The sequence below is a fragment of the Pagrus pagrus genome (genome assembly GCF_965226575.1).
Source record: "Pagrus pagrus genome assembly, chromosome: 16".
In the NCBI taxonomy this organism is placed as follows: Eukaryota; Metazoa; Chordata; class Actinopteri; order Spariformes; family Sparidae; genus Pagrus; species Pagrus pagrus.
Window position 1 is genome coordinate 16,053,604 of NC_140200.1, and position 22,470 is coordinate 16,076,073.

Below are 22,470 nucleotides of genomic sequence, written 5' to 3' on the forward strand. Positions count from 1 at the left end.
AATCGATTAGTCGATCGAAAGAAAATTAGAACCCGACTATTTTGATAATCAATTCAGTCATTTTTCAAGCAAAAATGTTATTTTTTTCCTGAAAAATTTTCTTAAATCTCAGGATTTACAGCTTTTCTTTGTCATTTTTGACAGTAAATGAAGATTCTTTGGGTTTTAGACAAAAGAAGCAATTTGAAGACATGCTGAGAGTTTTTCCCAATTTTCTGAAATTTTAATCACTCAACGATAAATCGAGTAAACGCAGAAATCATCAGCAGATAAGGCGATAATGACAATTATTGCAGCCCTGGAAAAATGATTTTTACAATAACTTTGCTTTGACATTGATTTATCAGATTGTCCTACTACTGCGGTCCTTCACACACATGATACTCTCCTGCCTCTCAGAACCAGGGTATGGTGGACCAGTAAAATGGCAATCTTCCGTTGATGCATGCTAGCTGCATAATTTGTGGTTGCGTTTCACAAAATCCAGACCACTTTTCCCTTAAGTCCTGCATTGTTTTGTTTTAATTGAAACCACTCTGTTTCCCATCTGTCATTATGACAAACAGCAAGATTTAACTCATCTAGAGTTGGTTTTTGGAGTAACATAATAGAATAATTCAATCCAGCTTGTGTTTTCGTTGAGTCAAACTTTGCCTCACACGGGGTAAACTGCTTTGTAGAGGCCAGTAAAGGCATTTAGATTGTCTTGTTTAATCTCAAAACTAACAAGGTATCATGTTAACTGAACCAGTAAAACCAGTTGAAGACAAATAAATGACTGTATCATATTCTGTGTTATTGTGTTTATTCTCCTCACCTTCACCAGGACGTTGAGGGTGCCAGGGCTGGAGCCGTCAGGGCTGGTGAGCAGATAGTTGAAGTCGATACAGTGAGTGTCATTCTCCTTCATGACCGGGAGCTGAAACCTGGCCTTCTCCCCGGGATCATACTGAGAGACGTCCACATACATGTAAGAACCTGGAAGCAGAGACAAGGAAAGGGCTTTAAGAGATTTAAAAGAAGAAGAATGAACACAAAGGATTTGAGTTGGATCAGCCTGACCTGTAAATCAGCTAATTGTTGTTTGCAGCTGTGTGTGCCTGCACACCACATACCTGCTGAAATTCACTGCTTGAACAGACTAGCAATGGTGCCCTCTGAGGGGGTAGTTAGTGTGTAGACGCAGTGAATATTATGACTGGACTTGCCAGAGAGTCGGCTGTATGCCCACTGCCTGTGTTACAAGTACCTATATGAGTAAACCAGCTGTCTCTGCTGCTGTGTAGTTTAAATATAGTCCATATTGATACAGAAGGTTTTGGCATTCCTGTGAAGTGGAAATTTACAGTGTTCCTTTTACATTCCCTTTGTTTATCTATTTTTCCTTACAAAACTTCCATATTTATTCATTCTTTAAGGGCCAGTGTGCAGGATTTAGGGGGATTCATGGGCAGAAATGGAATTTAACAATCATATTTCCATCCATGTAATCTCATACATACCAGGTGGCAGACAGAACTACATAGTGAAAGCAATGTAATCAATATCTACTTCATAGTGATAATTCAAAGAATTGACAGTTTTAAGCTATCATAGTCGATCTAAATTCATATTCTGCTTTTGTTGTCTCAATTAGATGTTATTTTGTGTGTTTTTTAACATTATTGTACATTGGTTTTCTTGGCTTTTGCAAAATCTTGTGATGCTTTTAACTTTAGATCCCACCGTGCATCCTGTGTTGTGCCTACGACCAATAAAAATCCTTGAATCTTAAAAATATATATATATATCACAGCTTACCCCTTTCTTTTTCTCTCTGATAGTCAGTCTAACTATATATATCCATCTCTGTGTATTGTAGTCTCCTGGTATATCACAGGTATTCTCTTGTGACAACATTGTGAGTCCAGTCAATTATAGACTAAACTCCAGCCTCTGAATTTGGCCTCTCTCTTTGACATACACACTTTCAAGCAGTGAGTTTCTTGTCATGGGAGCAAAACCCCCAAAAGAGCCTTTATTCTTTCCCTTTATGATTACATGTTTTCACTTGCTTCTGTTTCTCTCATTCCTCTTGGGCTTACAGTAAAGAAAAAAAAAGGAAGAATCAGTCATCATTCCCCCCCCCAGACACATAAAACAAACCCCTGTTCTTACAACTGTGTCATTTGTTTCTCCTTTGTGATTGCAGGGCTGTTTCTCTGCAAGCCAGCAACAAATAAACACAGGAAGAGAAGAGAAGAGAAGAGAAGAGAAGAGAAGAGAAGAGAAGAGAAGAGAAGAGAAAGTTATTTTACATTCCTCATTTTATGTTCTTATGAAATTAAATTTTTCTGGCCCCACCTTTTCTTTTTTCCTGTCCCTGTTTATACCCTAAAACTTGACCAAAATGAAGCCACTTTGCTACTAATATGGCAGCCATGTTGATACCAGTCGCTGCAGTTTGCACAGGCTCCTCAACCACGCTAGCCAAATTTTCCCTTTATGCACCTCCTCCCTACAACTATTAGTTTTATTCCTCTAATATGACAGGAGAAGGTTTTCTTTACTGCTGATGCTAAATGTGCATAAGGTACTTCGCTATGCCTCACTACTCAGTACCATACCTTGTACCTACAGTAGTTGACTGCAGGAAATGGAGCTCGAAATAATACATAATCTGGTTGTGCTGACAGGACAGTCAGTCAGCCCGTCCAGATGTTCCAGTAATCAGCTCAGACTTCAACCAGATGTTGTTCCAGTGAAATATGATGAAATGTGATGTGATAATCTCACGTTAGCTCATCACAAACAGAGAGAAGGTAGCCATGATAGTGTTTAATTCTATCTGTAGAACACAACTGAGTAGAACCGATGCTGAAACAATTCATTGATTAACTGGGTAGTAGAACTTTGATAATTAATTAATAAAAAATACAATTCTCATGCAACAACCTTGAAAGTATGTTGGTTTTAGCTTCTCGAAAGTGAGGATTTGCTGCTTTTTCTTGGTTTTAAACTGCTGTAGACATTTTATAGGCTAAGCAATTAGTCAAGTCAATCAAATACTAACTGATATAGCAATAAACAATGAATACAATTCATTGTTAGTTGCATCCCTTAATAGAATAGAAGAGAACAGAGACAGAGTAGAGCAGAATGCAATAGAACAGAACTGAACAGAACAGACTAGAACAGAGCAGAGTAGGCTAGAAGGAAACAAAAAAGACAGAAACAGTACAGAACTCAATAGAAGAGATAAGAGAAGAAGACAGGAAAAAAATATGATAAATGCATTGTATTCAATGTGATACAATACAACACAATATCTGTGCTCCAGTTAAACAAACACAACCCTCCGTCCTCACTGGTTAATTCTATTTGCATATTGTTCCATCACAATATGCTCTATACAACGAGCTTTAGAACAATAGTGATTACTGCTTATTGTTTAGCTAATCCACTGAGAGAAAACACTTTTCTCTGCAGAATAAAGCAGAACATAACAGGCTTTCGACTACTGCACACAAACAAGAGCGCGCATGGACACAAGACCAAACCCTGCATCCTAGTTATTGGACAGGCCATTCCTCTCTTCTCTTCCTCTGTCACAACCATCTTGCCACTGTATCCACACACACACACACACACACACACACACACACACACACACACACACTCATGCATACTTCTATGTTTCAGCCATAACAGTATTAGAATAATCCTACTTCCTGGTTCTGAATGTTACCAACAAGACAGAAAATGAGAACGTCCAAACTGGACTACAGCCAATCAGATCGAAAAACAAGAGAAGGCCAGAACCATTCTCTATCACCAAATCTCTAATCTAAATCCATCCAAAATAAACCCATGATGGATGTCACTCCTCTTCCTTTATTTCTGGCAGTGATGCTCAGATGGTGACGTGAGCAAAGTGCCTTTAAGATGGCTGCCAAGATGGTGTGCCAGCTAAAAATACTCTGATCAGTCAGAGACCCAGATATGTCACAACACACACAAACATAGCAAAAATATAACCTTTAGCACTTCAGTGCCTGCAGCAAAATCATAACAACAAGTGGATTAGGTATAGGTAAAAATAGAGTAATGTTTGGTAAAAAGGGCTATCAACAATGTCCAAAATCATTTTGAAAAATTATTCAAAACCAAGAAGGACATAACAATAACAACATCTAATCTGAGACAAAAATAGCATTGGAAAATATGAGTAATAAAGACCGACAGTACATGAAACTGATACAACACCCATGCTAAGAAAGCAGACCTTGTGCTGCCAAGAACATCTGACACCTGAAGTCTGCCAGTTTCTAAAATGGCTGATGTATTTGAACTGCCAAAGTCTAAAATGGCCGCTAATAGAATGACGACAAAATATAACGATGAGGCTAAAAATACCAGCGTCAGAGCCTTAAGACCTAGATATGTCACATAACAACAACAACAGCAGCAGTAGTAGCAGCGACAGTAGCGTGGTAGACAGAGGACCATATTCTTCAGCAAGACACTAACAGCCTAATGGGAGGGTTTTACTTTGAGCATTTTATGGTACCAACCAAATTAAGTGGGATAGGTTGACAACGATTCCACAGTAAAATAATAAAAGAAAACATGCAGCTAGTCCACAATAAAGAAACAAGACTCACCACGTAGTTTAATGGCTGCACTTCACAAACACAAGTCAAATATTGAACGGATGTTAAGATTATTTTATTCATTTTTAAAGCACTGCATGGACCAAACTGCTTGTGTGTCCTCTGCTTGTATATCATGCTCAGATCTCTCAGATAACCAATCACTGCTCTTCATGACAATTTCCCAGCCAACGTTTGTGAATGTTATTATGACTGCATAATTGAAAATTAAAATAAGATAGGGGCATGCGACCAGCGTATAGAGTCTCTGGCCCTGTGGCCCTTTGCTGCATGTCTTCCCCTCTTTCTCATCTTTTCTGTCTGATTGACGCTGTCCCGTTGAAATAAAGGGTAAAAGCCAAACACATGATCTTTAAAAAGATAAGATCATCCTTACTGATTAAAATTCAGTATATACATTTTGAACATCTCCTGTGTAGAATGTAATGTAGCATGCAACTAAACAAAGTGCTTAGGAGGTACTACATTCACCAACAAAAGAGACTAAAATATTTATAAATTTGCTATTAAAAAATGCACCCATAGGGTGGTGTGTAAAGTCAGAATTTTTCTTTTAATTTTTGATTTCTCATCAGAGCAAACTGACCAATTTTAGTATTTACGATACGATACGATACGATACGATACGATACGATACGATACGATGCGATACGATACAATATGATACGATACAATACGATATGATACAGTACAATACAGCTTGATACGGTACAATACAATATGGTATGGCTTAGTACGGTATGATATGGTACAGTGCAGTACAATACAGTATAATATAATACAATACCATACGACACAGTCTAATACGGTATGATAAGATACGAAATTCAAGAAGTTTCCGCACAGGTTAAACATAAGCTTTTACATGACACATATTCCTAGACGTACCGGTACAACACACATCAAACTGTCACGACCATATAAGATATCATACTATATCCTTAGATACAGATCTTAGTTAGCAGCACAATGATTTTCATTCAACAACAGGACAAAGCTTCAAATGTCTTGTTTGATACAACCAACAGTTTCTAACCCAAAATATTTGATTAATAGACTACCATGCATGACAAAGAAAAAGCCGTAGATAATCACATTTCAGAGGCTGTAACCTGGGATTGTTTTTTGAGGGCATTTTTGTTTGAAAAATGATTTAAATGCTGAATCTTTTTTTATTATTATTATTTGAACTTAATTTGATTAACTGATCATTTCAAGTCTTGTGCTCTATAGATTAATGCTTTTGCAATCTTAATGTTCAACTAATATATCTATGGGTTGCAATTTAATTTTAACCAAAATGACTCACATGTGTATGTTTAAAATTGAATGCAATCAAATGCAATTATTGTTTTTGTAAAGCTCAATGTTAAAGTCTTACAGAGACTGTGTCAGAAAGCTTTTGTATGTTGGTAATTTCAAGGCTGTATAGTTTGTGTTAAGAGCAGCTCTACTGCACTTTAAATGCCAGTTTTCTCTTCCCTAATTCAACATTACAGAGTGGAAAGAGGACCAGGAGGAGAGACAGAGACATAGAGCCAATGGCATGCCAAATAGGTTTAGAGTGGTACTGGCTGACAACATTATGAGTCAAGAGTATCTGCTTTAGTCCACTGAGCCACAGAGCCCCAGCCCATGAATGTTCAACTGGCGCAACGCACATTGCCAGCGTAGCATCTAGACCCTGCCACGGTGGCTAGTGCCAACATCAACCCCCGGAGAGATTACATAGAATAGTTTTATCTCTATTACGAAAACTGCCAAACCATCCCTCCACACTCAATACTGCCTTGAGCATAAATGGTGATTAGCAACTGTGACAAATCAATGTGGGTTATAAGGAACAAAAGTGTGATTGTTGGCTGAGCTATCCAATGACTCTAAAACGGTTCTGCGTAAGCCCTTGGATGACTCCTTTTCTTCTGCAAATACCTCTGACAATATATAACCCTCTGAACTACGAATCAGCTAAGTAAACTCACTCCCAAAGGCCAAATACTAATAACAACCCCCTTTAAAAGAAAGGGAGTAGGTATCTCTTTGTTTTCAGGGGTCAAAAGCCAAGGTTTAGTGGCTGTGCTTTAAATCATGCCATGCCCTCAGGGAGACTGCATCTACCCAGACCAGAGTACTTCTAAATTACTGGTGGCTAGGATTGTCTGAGAAAACAACAGAGCTAATAATAGACATTAAGGCATTTAGGCTACCAACTCAACCCCTCACCCATTCCCTACTATTTCTTCCAAATACAAAACCCCGCCAAGTGCTGTATCTGTAATCCCCCTCCAGCAACCTCGTTTTCCAGCCACAGCATCGATGTCCCACACCCCGCTGGCATTATTAACACATCAAATGTCAGTTCATGCTCCTGTACCTTTAGGCAACGCTCTGAACTCCCCTTTAGCAATCAACATCTCCAAACCATTAACCTGGCCTGCCACCCCCTGGCCCCTGCTCATTCCACCAGCTTCTACAGGCGTTAATGCTATGCTAATTCAAGGCATTACCTCTGCGCTCTTGGGCAAGGTATTTAACCTCCTCAAACTGCCAACTCTGCCCACTCTGCATAGAGACACCGCTTGGTATTAATAATACTAAATCAAGACTTGGGCTCTGTACCGCCAGGCAAGACCACACGCACCAGACAGGGGGCACACACACACACACATTTTAGGAAAAAATGTGTGTGTGTGTTTGTGTTTGTGTGAAAAGCCTAAAGAGCTGGTGTTGAACTGAACCTTTCTCTAAATGTCAGCGAGGCTGGGTTGTCATGATGATAAGCATGAGAGATAAATAATGGCATCACATTGTCATGGCAACAAAGTCATAATCTTCCACAACAGACATCGAGAGGAGAGGAGATTAGGATAAGTTAAGGACAGAGGAGAAAGGAAAGGAAAGGAAAGGAAAGGAAAGGGGAAGAGAGGAAAGGAAAGGAGAGGAGAAGAAGAGGAGAGGAAAGGAAAGGAACGCAAAGAAGGACAGGAAAGGAAAGAAAAGGAAAGGAAAGGGAGGATAGGATAGGAGAAAGGTATATAGGAGAGGAAAGCGTAGAAAAGAGAGGAATCGAGAGAGGGGTGGAAATCAGAGAAAAGAGTGAAAAAGAGACAAAAGGAGACATGGATGGGAAAAGCATGGGAAAAAGATGGAGGAAAGGAGAGGAAAGTAAAGGAAAGGAAAGGAAAGACTCAGGCATGTTTGTGGTTTATACATTTTTATATGGTTTCATCACTGTGGTTAGCTCCATTCTTCACACACCAGTCAACATTCTTACTCTGTGGTTTTGATTTGGTAAAGTCCGTTACTGTCTCAACACTGCATAGCTGGTTATTGTTATAACATTTTGCTTTTAACATTGTAAAGTAGGCAACCTTCCCTGTTCCCTGCTGTTGATTAATGACCTCATATTCTGTTAATTAGACCCTCAGCCCTGAGGCAGAAAGATTTAATTTCCCCTTCATCATCATCGTGGTGAAAAAAACACAACTGATTAAAGAGGAGAGGAGAAAAGGGGAGAGGAGAGGAGAGGAGAGGAGAGGAGAGGAGAGGAGAGGAGAGGAGAGGAGAGGATGGAAGAAGTACTCAGATCCTTAATATCAGTAGAAGTACCAATACAAAAAAATACTCATATGAATGTAAAAATATAAATAAAGTCTTAGTTTTGCAGGAAAATGGCCCCTGCAATACTGACACATCAGTATGTCACATATTACTGCAGTGGCTGGTCGAAGTGGAGCTTGTTGTCTTTTTTACACACTAATCAGAATTTTAGTCAAGTGGCTCCAACCCTAGGGATTGGGCACCCTACAGAGGGTCACAAAATACATCTGGAGGTTCATGAAATGATTAATGGGACAGAAAGAAAAAACAAAGTTCTGCACCACTAATTTCCACTTAAGCAAACTTTCACTCAAGCAGTTATTTAAATGAAACCATCTGAGAAGTTTAGAGGTGAAATGTCTCTTTGGCAGCTCAGTTTAGTTAGTTATCTATAAGCTTATTAGGACTGGGCGATATGGCCTTAAAATAATATTGCAGTGCTTTAAGCTTAAGATTGGGCATTGAACAATATGAAAAATTCATGTCACAATGTCAAATTATTGTGATTCACTCTCTCTTTCTGTTGACTCTACAAATGGCATACTGGAATCATGTACATTTTGTTGAGAATCAAATATTTCTACTACATCACAAATATGACACATTTTTGTCCATTTGTCCTTGCGGCAATCAAAAATTAATCAGGAAATCATTATAGGACTGTACGTTATCAGGCTAGACAAGTTATTCATATATAAATTCATCATGAGGAATTTATCTTGAGTGCTTTTATTGCTACGTATGATCAAATCTTAACGATTCTCTTTGCGATTCACCTCCATATTTTGAAATCTCCTCAAAAGCACTTCACCAATGCTAAGGCTGGGTGAAAAAATCAATTATCACAATTTTTTGGACCAAATATCTCAATATTGTTATTGTGATAATATTGTATGTGGAGGACTGCTGGTAAGTTCAGATGACATCACTTTACTATAACGGCGCCTAAAATACAGGAAAAGATACGACTTATGCCATAGATTTAACAAGCGTAGAATTAAACAATCCTGCCAAATATAAGTACAATACGTGAGTAAATGTACTTTTTCACTTTTCCCAGTGTGGGGTGGATGATAAAGACAGTAGAAAGAAATTAAAGGCTCACCTTGTGGGAGGTCTGGTGAGACGTACGGCACTTCCTGTGTATTGATGTGCGTCCAGTCAAAGTCATCATAGGGATCCTGCTGGTAATCACACTGAGAGAAGCCCTCATCAAACGTACAGCTCCCTGCAAAGAGAAACACAAAGACATTTAGATCACCTTATTTGATGAGCGATTAATGACTGAATTAACTAAAATCTACATCTCTTTGATGCAGCGTGACTTCCTCTCTGATCTCATCCAGGAAAACTTTCCTTCTTTCCTGTATGTTGTTTTTCTGTGCGTGCCTCTGTCTCAGCTCATTAACAAACCACCAGGAGTCTGAGCTCCAACACTCATCACTCAAGGCCAGTCAGGATCACCTCTGACTCAACCATCAGGGCCTTCAGCTGATCATCTGAGCCCATCACCACAGCCTCGGGACAGACATGTGTGAGCTGGCCCGCCCGTGGCCCCGCTCGAACAGGAAGTCGCTCTAATACAGAGAGACGCCACTTGTCCCTGACGGCTAACCGAGATAATCAACTTGCAATGATATGTGGCTTGTACTGGCAATATTGCTGATAGAAATAGCAGGCTGGCTACTGCTAGCTATCTGATTCATTGACCTACAAGTGATGCACGGCTTGTGTTAATAAAATGGCTAGGAGAGATATGGCTAAGAAAAGCCACAGTGCCATCTGATTCAAGTCACTTATTGTTAGTGCTCCTCTGTGCCCCTCTTGACTTTGGCGAAAGTACGACTGGGCGATACAGATAAAATCTTTTATATAAACTACACAGAGAACACAATTTCACAGAGACACTGTTCATAGGTATGTGAATGGATTAAAGGGAGGAAAGCATTGTGCTATGATAACAGAAACACTTTGACGTCAATAAAACGATATAATATAGGCATCATGATTTGTGGTTTAGGAACACCTTATACTACATACAACATACTCTGTTGTACTAGGTTATACTAGGTAATTATTTTCACTATCAGTGAATCTACATATCTATATTGGTTGCCCAATATTTTCAGCCGATATCGGTGCATATGTTGTCACACATGCATCAAGATGAAAACGTGTTTGGTTTGGAGGTTATAATGCTGAAAAAGATGCCCTAAAATTTAAACTGAAGCTTCATTTTAGACCATCACCATTCCAGAGAGTTTATGCTTTCAAACTGTCCAAAACACAAAGACATTGAGTAACTTGTCATAGCAGATTAAGAAAACCTGAAAATATTCATATTTGAGGAGTTGGAACCATTTGTCTGGCACTTTAGCCTGAATCAATTAACAAAATAGTTGCAATTAATTATTCTTTTCTGCTCGAATTACAGTAATAAAACCGATTAAAGTCGATAATGACGTGTTTATCAGAATATCGATATTAGAGTGATTTATAACCCAGGTAGGTACACCTAGATTGAAATTACATTTATTGACTGAATTTAGCTAAATTTTTCCTTTGTCATAAGGTCATAAAACAACTTTACAATTACACACAATAGAAATTGGAGATCACTTCTTTTTCTTTGTGAAATGTGCACATTTCCAGGTATATGGGAACTTTCTTTACCTTCCGTTTTCTGGAGTGTGAAAGTCATAAAAGAGTGGCAAACATCAACTCGAAGATACACAGATGGCATTTTTATACAAATCCTCAACCATTAGGAAACTGCAAAGAACGGCCGTAAGCAAGAGCAAGCCACCATGAAGCACTATCAGCAACCGGTGCTGCCAGCAACATAACTCTCCTAGCATTCAGTTAGCGCTACAGCTTTGCTACCTGTGTCCTAGAGCGAGCTGCGGCGGCTGTGATGGAGAGCAGAACGACAGGCCCTCAGATACCCCACTGATCTGAGCTCCCGCTACAGAGGGATACCAAGAGGTGACAGCCACCGCCGGAGGAGAAACAAGTTAACATCAAACTGAGCGACTGTCTTCAGCTGCCGGCTGTACGGCTGGCTGTGACTCACAGCCTCAGAGATGCACTGGATCACATTCCTCTCGGCGTCATTCTTTGAACCAGCCTCTCTTCGTGCAATTCAGTTCGCTCCCATTCAGTTCAATTAAGTCTTTGTCACAGCAAGTTACCTCCAGTCATGATGTGAAAAATGCTGGGACACGTAGAGGGCACAAAGTGAAGCACGACAACACACGTTTTTATACTCCAATCAGGCTATTGTAAACTCATAAAGAATCAAAGTCTTCTGATTCTGATGCATATATGTGTGAGTGAGTGTGTGTGTGTGTGTGTGTGTGTGTGTGTGTAAAACTCCATGACTTCCTGTTTCCCACAGTGTGTGTGTCAGTTTACATCTTGCCGTCAGGTTGTTCTCTCTGCATGGGTTAAAGGAGCAAAGTGTGCAACCCTGGGTTATATGCATGTGTATGGGAATATACTGAATCTACAAACCAGTTTACCAGTCTACAAACCAGTATACTCATATATGCAAAACAATAGGAGACAAAGTAGTATACGACTAAAAGCTCTTCTGTATTAAACACATTTCATTTCTGATGAATGTCCCACATTAATTTATTATATAGAAGTTTTTATTATAAAGCAAAAAAAAAAACAGGAAACGTTGGGTTTTAACCAAAGTCTCTCTTTTAACGTCTCTAACTTAAACAGAACAAAAGCAACATGATAAAACAGTGTACATGTAAGTAATGCACACTTCAACAGAGATTCAGTTAGAAGCTACCAAATACTGAAAGATGAACACACATAGACTTTCTCTCTGCTCTTCTGCACCGACGTGAGTCCCGCAATAGCAGCACACGATTGTTTGAGGGAGATGGGGGCTTGTCACGGGTTAGCCGCAGTTGCAAAACATCACCACAGCCCGCTTGGAGGCAGGGCTGGCACGCTTTGGGCCCCATCCAGAGAGGGTTCATCTGGGGCACAGCTTGGCTATACTCGGCACAGATATGGTATGACTGGGCATGGCCAAAAGTGCCTTAAGAAAGCGGTTTGAGGAAGTAACCACATGCACAGCATCACTATATTGCTTGCTTCAGTTAAACTGTATGTTGTTGTTGTTCCTAAATGACTCCCAAAGGATGATGTTCAAGTTTAATTAACAAGGTGGGAATATTTAAAACACTACCTATGATTGTTTTATTAATATAGGCTTTAATTAGTTTACACTCAATGACGAGATGAGACAAGCAGTTGTCGTATGTCAGTTTCCAATATTAACTTTGATTGGTTATGTGCACGATAACACCATATATCCCGTGAGTACAATGTCAGTGCAGTTCATGAAACTGGTTCTGAATAGGTGTAGGCAGCTGAGGTACAGTGTCAGACAAAAGTTTGAAATACAAACCCGCAAGACGGAACAACAACATTCATGTGAGTAGCAGTCAAATGTTAAATTTTTTGACAAAAGTAAGAAACAAAAAATAATAATTCTACTACAGGAGTATGAGTGAATTCCATTAAACTCAATAGATCACTGAAACAAGTGCTGTGTTCAGGGCTGCGACTGAACTAAAATGTGACAATAGTTAAGAATAGTGAAAAGAAATTCTGTGCGTTTTGTGATAAACTGGCTCGTGTTTTGACGCTGCAGAAGCACTTATCCTTGGTTTACTTGCAGCAGCACTCGTTTTGCCTTCTTTAACCTCGCTGAAGCTACAGAAAACATACACAAGCTCTATTTAGTTTCAAAGCTGTGGAATTTTGCTTCTGAAAGCAGTATACAGTGTACAGCAAAAATTGGATTTAAACCCACCGTATTTAAAATATGTGCTGTGGGCTTTTAACTGTGTACATTGCACACACACACACACACACACACAGAGTCCCACTCAGTTCTGATATACTGCCATGGTCGAAGAGGTATTTTGCCTTGGCTTAGCAGTGAAGAAAAACACGTCCTTGTTTTAATTTCCGCTTTACTGACTCGTTTAAAAGAACGTTTCTCAATCGTAAAGCATTCCTCTCTTCTCGACTGCACACCTCTGATAGACAATCTTGCCTCTTTCAGCTGCTAACACACCAAACAAAAAAGTAGCTGTGCGCCCATGTTTATGTGTGTGTGTGTGTGTGTGTGTGTGTGTGTGTGTGTGTGTGTGTGTGTGTTTGCTGAAAAGGGGGTCTGCTGAAACCAAATATGTGTGAAACTGTCTGCACACACCTCACTCTAGCTCGCCCACATTCTCAGTTAACACTTCTCCCTTTCCTCAATGTCCTGCCAACTTAAACCAACACACACACATCAACAGACACATGCATCTGACAGTTAATCCTTGTTGCCAATAACGAGAAGAGCAGACCTTGAACTATTATTCTACCTCTGTTGGAAATAAAATTTGATCCATGTCTCCCAAATGTTGTCTATCAAGTATCTGTCTACGACTGTTTCCTTACTGTTTCAACATACATATTCAAATTCCAACAGTCACTGACCTCTATTTTGCATTTGGTTAGCTCAGTTACTGCAGTAACTGATTTTCTGGTTTCTTGAAGGCAGCAGAAACAAGCTGTAAACACATCACTGACATATTACTAATGTTAATATGGGACAAAATGTTTCTTTACACATCCAGCAGACACAGCCACCTGATCGATCGATCAATCAATCAATCAATCAATCAATCAATCTTTATTTGTATTGTGCCAATTCACAACAAAAGTCTAAACCATACTCCTTGATTAATCTATTTCCAGAGACCCAACATTTACCCCATGTGGCATGCAGGTAATGTAATCATTGTATGCCCGAACGCCGTGTTACACCAGCAACACCAACTACCACAGCAATCTTACACAATAGTATAACACAGACTACAGTGTGGTTTAAAGCATACAATACAGTTATACAACTTGAGCGGACAAAATCCAATAAAAGGTGCATAAAAATAGCATCATTGTTGACATTACTTTAAACATGTTCTTGAAATAGAGTATGTATCGCTATTGTGTCTGTCTGCATGTTTTAACTGTATTATAATCTGTAACAAATCCCTACAACAATTTTCCAACTATATGCACGAGTGTGTGTCCAGATGGGTCATTATGCCCCCTCCACTCACAAGGACACAGAGAGAGACAGAAACCGACTGCATGCTAATCACTTCCTAATCAGCTTCTGTGATTGGCTGCCTCGCTAATGAAATAATGGCGACTCATTTGCATAATAAAATAATTAGAAGGACTTGATAAAGGCTCAAGGGCACAGAGAAGAGCCACACACGCTTTCACACACACACACACAAACACACACACACACAGTGACACAGGACAGCCGCAGTCTTTTCTAAAAGATTGTTGAATGGCATCAGACACAACATCTGCCACCGTCACTCAGAATCATTTCGCCATGATTTGCATTGACCTCCGCCTCCAAGAGGCGAGTCAAGCAAAAGCGCTTTGACCGAAACTGTTTCAGAAACATGGGTGCAGGCAGCCCCGAGGGGGTTCACCAGCAAAAGAGGAGCACGTTAATTTCTCGGTTATTAGCCTAGATCAAGATTATTAGTTGGCAACACGGCAAGAATGTTTAACAATAGCTAGTTTGATTAACTTCCCTTTTCTCCTGTGTGATCTAACTGATCTGCAGAATAGGCAGTATTAAATCAGATCGAACAGCTATAGTCTGCCAAGATAGAAGTCCCTGGGACACGTTTAAATCAAATTAAGGTCTGAGGTGCTTTTTCTTTCTCTAGACACTTTGTGAAAATCTATTATGACAAAGAAACTCCATTATAACTAAGAGATGGCTGATTATCGAATCTAAGAATGCTAAGTCAATAGTTGTGCCCTTGTGCAAAACAGACCTCCTCGGCTGTCTCAGAAAAAGCAGTAACAGAGAATCACAACAGTGCTGCGTGGCCTTTGGAGGTGAACAATCAATTACATAAGCAACTATACATCACCTCAACTACAAACTGGCACGCTCTGACATTGAATCATGTGTAAGTGAATATCTTCACTATTGCATATTGTGCTACATTGCCATTACTGCAAAAGTCTTATAGGTTGTTTATGTTGTTGACTCACATCAGCTATTTAATCACATAAAAAGCAAGTGGTTTGCTCCGAGGAGATAGATGGCATTGAGCATTCACAGAGCTCGCTGTTCTGTAAACTGGACGCTCATTGCTTGAGTTTTATTTATGAGATGAAGTTAATGTAAGAAAAACAGCTCAAGCAATCAGTACTACGAATCGTGAAATTATAAATGGCAATTGCAGCTTGAAAGCAATTACATCTGTACACTGTAAAATCTGATTAGGTGACTTAACTTTAAAAAAGAAACGAGGAAACCAATTACCTCAAAATTACCAAGGAGAGTTGACTTATAATTTTAAGTGTTTTAAGTTTTTTAGGTCATACAACTTATGTAATAGTCTACCTTACTTGGTAATTCTGAGTTAATCAGTGTCCTGACTTTTTAAAGGTAATTAACTGTTAAAATTTACAGTGTAGTGATAAAATTGGAGATTTGTGGAGTTGGTTCTGCAGAGTCAAAACATCAACTCTTGCTGAATCAACATGGAAGCCACCATTATATTATATATGTATATCTTTTTAAGCTCAGAGCTGATTATTAGCTAAATAACTTGTGCCTTCGACGCATTATCCGTTTATATAAATCATTAAAACACCCAATACAAAGCAAGAACCAAAACCAAAACAGCAATAGGAATGGTTGAGTTGGCCTCACACATAACAAACCGGCATTTTCAGATGAAAATGTGCTGCGTTATTGCTCTGACAATAAGAACTAATCAGAAAACTCTATAGAAAGTGAAGAACATTACACAACCACAGTGAACAATCTCAGCAGCTGATTTAAATTTGGTTTAAGAGCATTTTAAAATCAGATTTAGTTCGGCTAATTTTTTCTACTGCCTTCTACGTATGCAATGTTGAAGTGTGTCTACGCAGTTTCAAAATAAGGACAACATGAGCACTTTGAGAACTCAGTGTAGACAGATAAGCGGTCACGGAGCTCTGCGTGCAAGATATGCATGTATGTAATGTGAGATATAAAAGATACCTGACTCAAGATCATGTCAGCATTACTTTTATGACACCAGACAGTCTGCACATCCCAGGAAACTTTTTTCTATTACACAGCACTTTCTTTCTTTCTACCAGTCTACAAACACTTTAAATCATTTTGAGATGATCTGAATTAAAAACTTAGGTTGAATGAGTTCAAAGTTGCTGAGTTTTGAAAATGTAAAACCAACTGAGTTAACAGAGCTACTGTGAGAGTTGCTTTTCATTTCTCATTTTTCAGTGTTGAAAAAAGATGAAGAACTCATGTTCCTCAGGTTCTTAATATATTTTAGCCAATCAGATGGCCATTACATAACTACAAGTTGGTCAAGATCATCATCCCATCTTGACCCTGATTACAAGCTGAGCCCAAACCGAGACAAATAACACACATTCTCTCTCTCATGTTTGTACAGAACATACTCTTGCTCTTTCTCACTCTCTGTCTGACTGTGTCTAGTATTTATCAGCAGAGCTCTGTTTCAGTCTGCGGGCAGAGATTTTATCACCGGAGAGCAGATAAGAGAGGATGAGCGAAAGAGGCTGAAACGGGAGGGAAGAGTACAAAGAAACGGAGAGGGCGCAAAAGAAATTAATTTGAGGGAGAGCGCTCTCAAGCCTGTTGATTCACTTATTATACTGGAAACACCTACGCAACATTTTTTCTTTTGTTTCAGTTGGTTTGTCTTGTGTCTATCCTAGTCTCTTTATCTTTTCCTGCATTATTAACAAGTCGGATCAATATCTATTCAGTTTGGTTAGATAGAGACGAGAGATGAGAAGAGAAGAGAAGAGAAGAGAAGAGAAGAGAAGAGAAGAGAAGAGAAGCTCCATTTTGCAAAAGGGAAATAATTTTCAAGGACAATAATTACACTTACATCATTAAAATCCAATTCCAACCACCAGTAATACTGTTTCCCTGCAAATCGGCTAAATTTTGGCCGAATCCGGTTAATAATTACATTTGCTGACCTGGATTTATAGTCATACGTGGCTTCGCGGGACATTACAGACCAGTGAATCACCAGAATGGTTTTAGTGTTTGGGAGAGAAAAATTGTGATACAGTAATACTATACACTGTCCCTTTATAATATCCTCTTGACATTATACTCTGCAGTCCTGTTGCTGTGTTTGTTGTTTTTAATCTATGTGTCTTAGTAGCCCTGACACCGACTGCCTCAAGGAAACTAATAAAGTTGTACCTTATCATTTACTTTCTCTGTGTCGTCTCTACTTTGGTCTCTCTCCCTACCTCTTGTTCTCTCTCTCCCTCTCTGAGAATAGGTGAAATTAGCCTGAAATGATACAAGGTGACATCAGAGAGGCTGACACACACACACACACACATAAACTCTCACTCGTCACGCCTCACTGGCCCTTGCAGCGCAGCGCGACGCCATCAAAGCCAAGACCCATATACACACACCTCGCCTGTTAAACATACACACTGGCACGTGCAATCACACACCCAAATACACACGAGTCACACAGCAACGCGGACACGCGCACACTGTCACACACGCTGTCACTCGTGCGTGCACACACACTCAGAGCGGTAGTTTAATTGGAAGTGCTGAAGGCTGAAGAATTTCTCCTTCATCTCACAATGCTGTAATTGAATCTGAGACGTGTGAGTGTGTGTGTGTGTGTATATGTGTGTGCATGTGTGTATGTGTGTGTTCAGCTGATTCAGGAGTTTCCATTGACAGTAACAGTAAAACAGAAATGTGTGTTTTTCCTTCTGTGAGGAGCCTCTCCGTCCTTCCATCCCTGACTATCTCACCCCGCTCCTCTCTTGGGGTTAATGCAGCTTTTCAATTCAAATTCAAACTCAAGCAGTTTCCAAGCGCCACATTATTTTCCACAAACTGAGGATTTGGTCGTACGGGCTCTTTGTAGAACGGCAGCCATGACCTCCACCGCTGCATGTTGGCATTTCATTGACCAGGATTTCTGGATAGTTTTTAACAATAAAATTTAACTTACTGAGTTGGGGTTTTTCAAAGCGCTGTTGCAAAGAAAAAGCACCCTCGTTGTATTTTGAGAGCCCCCTTTGTAAAAAAAAAATTGTGATTACAAAGACTTTGCTATCGAGTGAGGCTCTCACCACTGTGTTGCAAGCCAAAGAAAGCTGAATGTAGTACCTGAAAACACATCTCTGCTTGGACAAGCGCAAACAAAGAGCACCATCAGCAGACAATGAGGCGTGAACGACTTACTAATGACCTGCCATCACTGTCACACAGTACAACAGGAACAGAGCTGTGAGGAGCTGGCTTTTGATGCTACTGTGGCCCTTTTTTGGTTCCTCATGACAAATGTTTTTAATAAAAATGGCACCAACTGCATGGAAAAGGTTGCAGTGCTGCCTGGTGTATTCTTAGGATCAATGTTTTCATTGACAAATTAATTTCTGAAGATTCTATAACTCATGCAAACATCTCAGCATTTGTTGAGGAAACAGCATTAGGGAGTACTACTGCATAAAGTAGAAAAACCTTTTGTGGCTCCAGAAGAAGCTGCATGTAATCTGATAAATTGCCTCCAGTGATGTCAATCAGTGGCTAAGTTGCAGTGTGGGTAATGTAGGCACCAGGTTTTGAAACGCAGTCCACTGGTCTAGCAATGCACTGGTCCAACACTGTGTGGTCTCATTATGGATAATTTCAAATCGATAAAGCAGAACCATATTCCACACATTATACTTCATTTTCAAAACTTGCCTACATTACCCACAATGCAACTGAATGAGCTCACTGGAGGCAATTCATCAGATAACATGCACCTTCCTCTGCGGCCACAAAAGGTTTTGCACCATTGCAGTAGTATTCCCCAAGACCTGTAAACACACTTTAATGTGTAAAATTGGTGGAGTTCCTCTTTAAATACCCTGCTCGGTATGTCTCTTTGTCACATTAAGAAAGTCAAGTAAAAAATCATTCATTTTCATAAGCAGTCAGTGAGCAGATTCTTGTTTGAATCAATTGACTGTCTGTTTCTTCTAATTAATGTTCCCCGAATTCAAGGTGATCTGACAAATCTGACAAACAGTTTAAAACCAAAAGATATTCAGGTTATGATTATATAAAACAGAGAAAAAGAGCAAATTCTTAAACTTTTAAGGACCTGGAACCTTTGAATTAAACACAAAAAAATCAAAGTGCTTGTCTGCTGATCAGCTAAACAAACTGTATCAGCATTAGTACTGTCTGTAGCCCTACATTTCTCATGGTTGTGACATAAATAAACAATCTGAATGACTTGTTGACAGTCAACATGCCACCTAAACCGCAAATACATCACATCCTCAATGGGAATATCTCCTTTCTCCACATCTTTCTTTATTTTCCTCTTTGTCCGATGGCTGTAATCAGTACTGTGTGAGTGTGTGTGTTTGTGTGTTGGTCGTGTGTGTCCAGAGATAGCTGTTAGCACTGTTAGCAGGGGTCAAACCCATCCACAGACACTATCTTTATGACATTCACCCCTCTCCTGTGCTTCTTCTCTCTCCCTCTTACGCTCTCTGTCTATCTCCCCATCCTTAATCTCTATTACTATTCAAATGCTGACATTTAAAGCAACTTCACATGCTGACTGACTGACTGGCTGGCTGGCAGATAAGGCAGGAGGAGAGAGGACGGCAGAGGAGGAGGTGTGGATGATAGAGAGACGGAGAGGAGAGCTCGCCGTTCACAAAGAAAATTGGGAAATCCTCCTCACCTCTCCTTTACCTCCCTCCCTCCCCCCCTTCGTGGTGTCTGTGAATGAGTTCACCCATAAGCCCCGGAGGGAGTCAGATTTCACTCGTTCTCAGGAAAGCTGAACCATCTCCTCCTCTTTTTGTGTGTTTGTTCACCCATTTACCTCAGCCCACACCCACTTCTATGTTTACAGTCTCCCTGTCCACCCCTTTCTTTCTGTCTCTGTTGGTGTGGATTACAATAAAATTTGATACCAGGGGTGCCCCTTTAACAATTCGCCATAAAATATAGCGGCCTATGAACACTGACACACTTCAACTTTTCTTTTCTCTTGCAACAAGAGCTGAACAGAAACAGACAGGAAAGTTTTACGGCCGGCAATTAAGCCTTAAGATGACTCTAGACATTGGTAGCTTATAGCGTCACTGAAAGACTAACCCATAAACCATCGATACGATCAGATCCCATGTCAGTGTGTGTCACTCTGAATGAGTCAGGGGGGAGTAATTATTGAGTCCTAAGACGGCACTCAGCTCGGCTTGGAACTGAGAACACAGCTGGTATTTTTTCTTTTGAGTAAAATCCCCAAACAACAAGTCTCAACTGGCTGCCTCTCTCCACCCTTCATCACACACTTGACCTCAAAAATGCTGACTGGCTGACTCACCACAGACACTCAGCCTGTGTAAAGTTTAACCAGATTATGACTCCAAGTGGGAAAAAAATCTGGGAAGGAAATTAATATGTTACTGCAGATCTCTTCGCCCAGCATCTAAACATCATGTGAGTGATCTGCAAATCAGATGAGTATTAAAGTATTCTGTTAGATTTAGTAGCTGCTCATTGGCTCATTAGTGGTCATACAAAGCACTTATCAGCTCCTTATTCTGCATGACCATATGTTACAACTCCTAGGCCATTAACTAAAAGAGCCTTCCCTCAATAACCTCCTGATTACTGTTTATTGATAGTAAACTGTAAAGTAAATTGTTGTAAGTTATGATCTTAACATCTTTTGCTCAGTGTGGGCTTTATAAGGTGGTTTTACCACAATCATAGTCATCATAATAAACTAAATGAATATGAATTCTTATGCAACAAACACAAAACTACAAGTAATAATAATGTCAATGTAAGTCTCTCTAACTCACTATATGTTATGCATCCTAAACTGAGGCTCATAACTAATTCACTAGAACCACCTGTGCAGGTTAATAAGTGTCAAACTACTAGTGAATTAGATATGAGGGAGTTTCACTAAGTTGGAAAGACTTATTCAGAGTTATATGGAGACCATTAACACTTGAGGTTTTGTGTTGGAACCGACCATTATTAAGTATTACTAAATGATAAGTTCCCCCCAAATTAAAAATTCAGTGATTATCTGAACCTCATGTCAATGGAAAGTCGAGTGAAGTTCGTAGCCCACAATACATTTCTAAACAACGAAAGCAGTTTGGGCATCATATTAAAACGTAAAAAAAACATAGCATTGTTGATACAGAGAGCAAATATGGCACTAATACGCATGTTAAACAACTAGTTTATGGTTAATATGTGTACTCTCATATATGTGTAAGTTTTCCCCTTAAAGCTTTAACTGTACAGCTCCATAGACACACACAATGAGACTGAGGTTAGATGGACGAGTCCCATTGAGTTATACAAAAGGAGCCCGTACTGTAAAGGGATCAATACCGGACAGAATGGGGTCAGAATGATTGCTAGCAGTTGGTGGGCTGCATTTGGGCGGAGTAGCGAGCACCACACCTGCGTGTACCCACATGCCACCGGAGACAGCAAGCTTCTTTAGACTGTGACACTAAACCATTCATCATGCTCCCTGATAGCTAACTGATAAATTACTGGGAGAATACAATCAAATAATGCTCCATCCGTTGTGGAAGGGATTTGAATGGGCCAATCACAGGGCAGACAGGAGGCAGTTTGTTTCTGAGCCAATCGGGGCACAGCTGAGGTTTTGGACTGAAAAGCAGGTCTGGTGTGGATGAGATAAGAGCAGAACAAACACACATTAAACACCAACCCCCAAAGACATGCACGCACACACACACGCACACACACACACACACTTGAACAGCCACACAAGGTAAGTAAGGCCAGATGGAGAAGCAAAGAGAAAATTTACAGAAAACAAAAGGGAAGTCGAGGGAAGAGACTGAAGGGGAAGGGAAGAGTCAGAGAAGTGAGAAAGGGAAGAAACCTGAGTGTGAGTTTAGAGCAAAAAAATCCCCCCCGAGGCCTATAAGCAGGTTAAATCTGGAGCAGCTAGCTTAGCAAGTCAGCACAGAGGCTGGTGACACACTGAACTGCCTGGATGATTTCTCCAATTGTCCAGCAAGCTGGTTCAAAGGCTGGCTGACTGATATACTGACT

General features: G+C 39.9%; 1 protein-coding gene across 14 annotated transcripts in view; it reads right to left on the reverse strand.

The window, feature by feature from the left end:
- The window catches only part of ptprk (protein tyrosine phosphatase receptor type K), a 120,975-nt gene that overhangs the window by 66,053 nt on the left and 32,452 nt on the right, over positions 1-22,470 (reverse strand). For all 14 annotated transcript variants that reach the window (XM_084378371.1, XM_084378372.1, XM_084378370.1 and 11 more), the window contains 2 exons: positions 9,358-9,480; positions 818-978 (listed from right to left, as the gene is read on the reverse strand). In XM_084378371.1, coding sequence (XP_084234497.1) covers positions 818-978; positions 9,358-9,480 — 284 coding nt within the window. The remainder of the gene's footprint in view (positions 1-817; positions 979-9,357; positions 9,481-22,470) is intronic.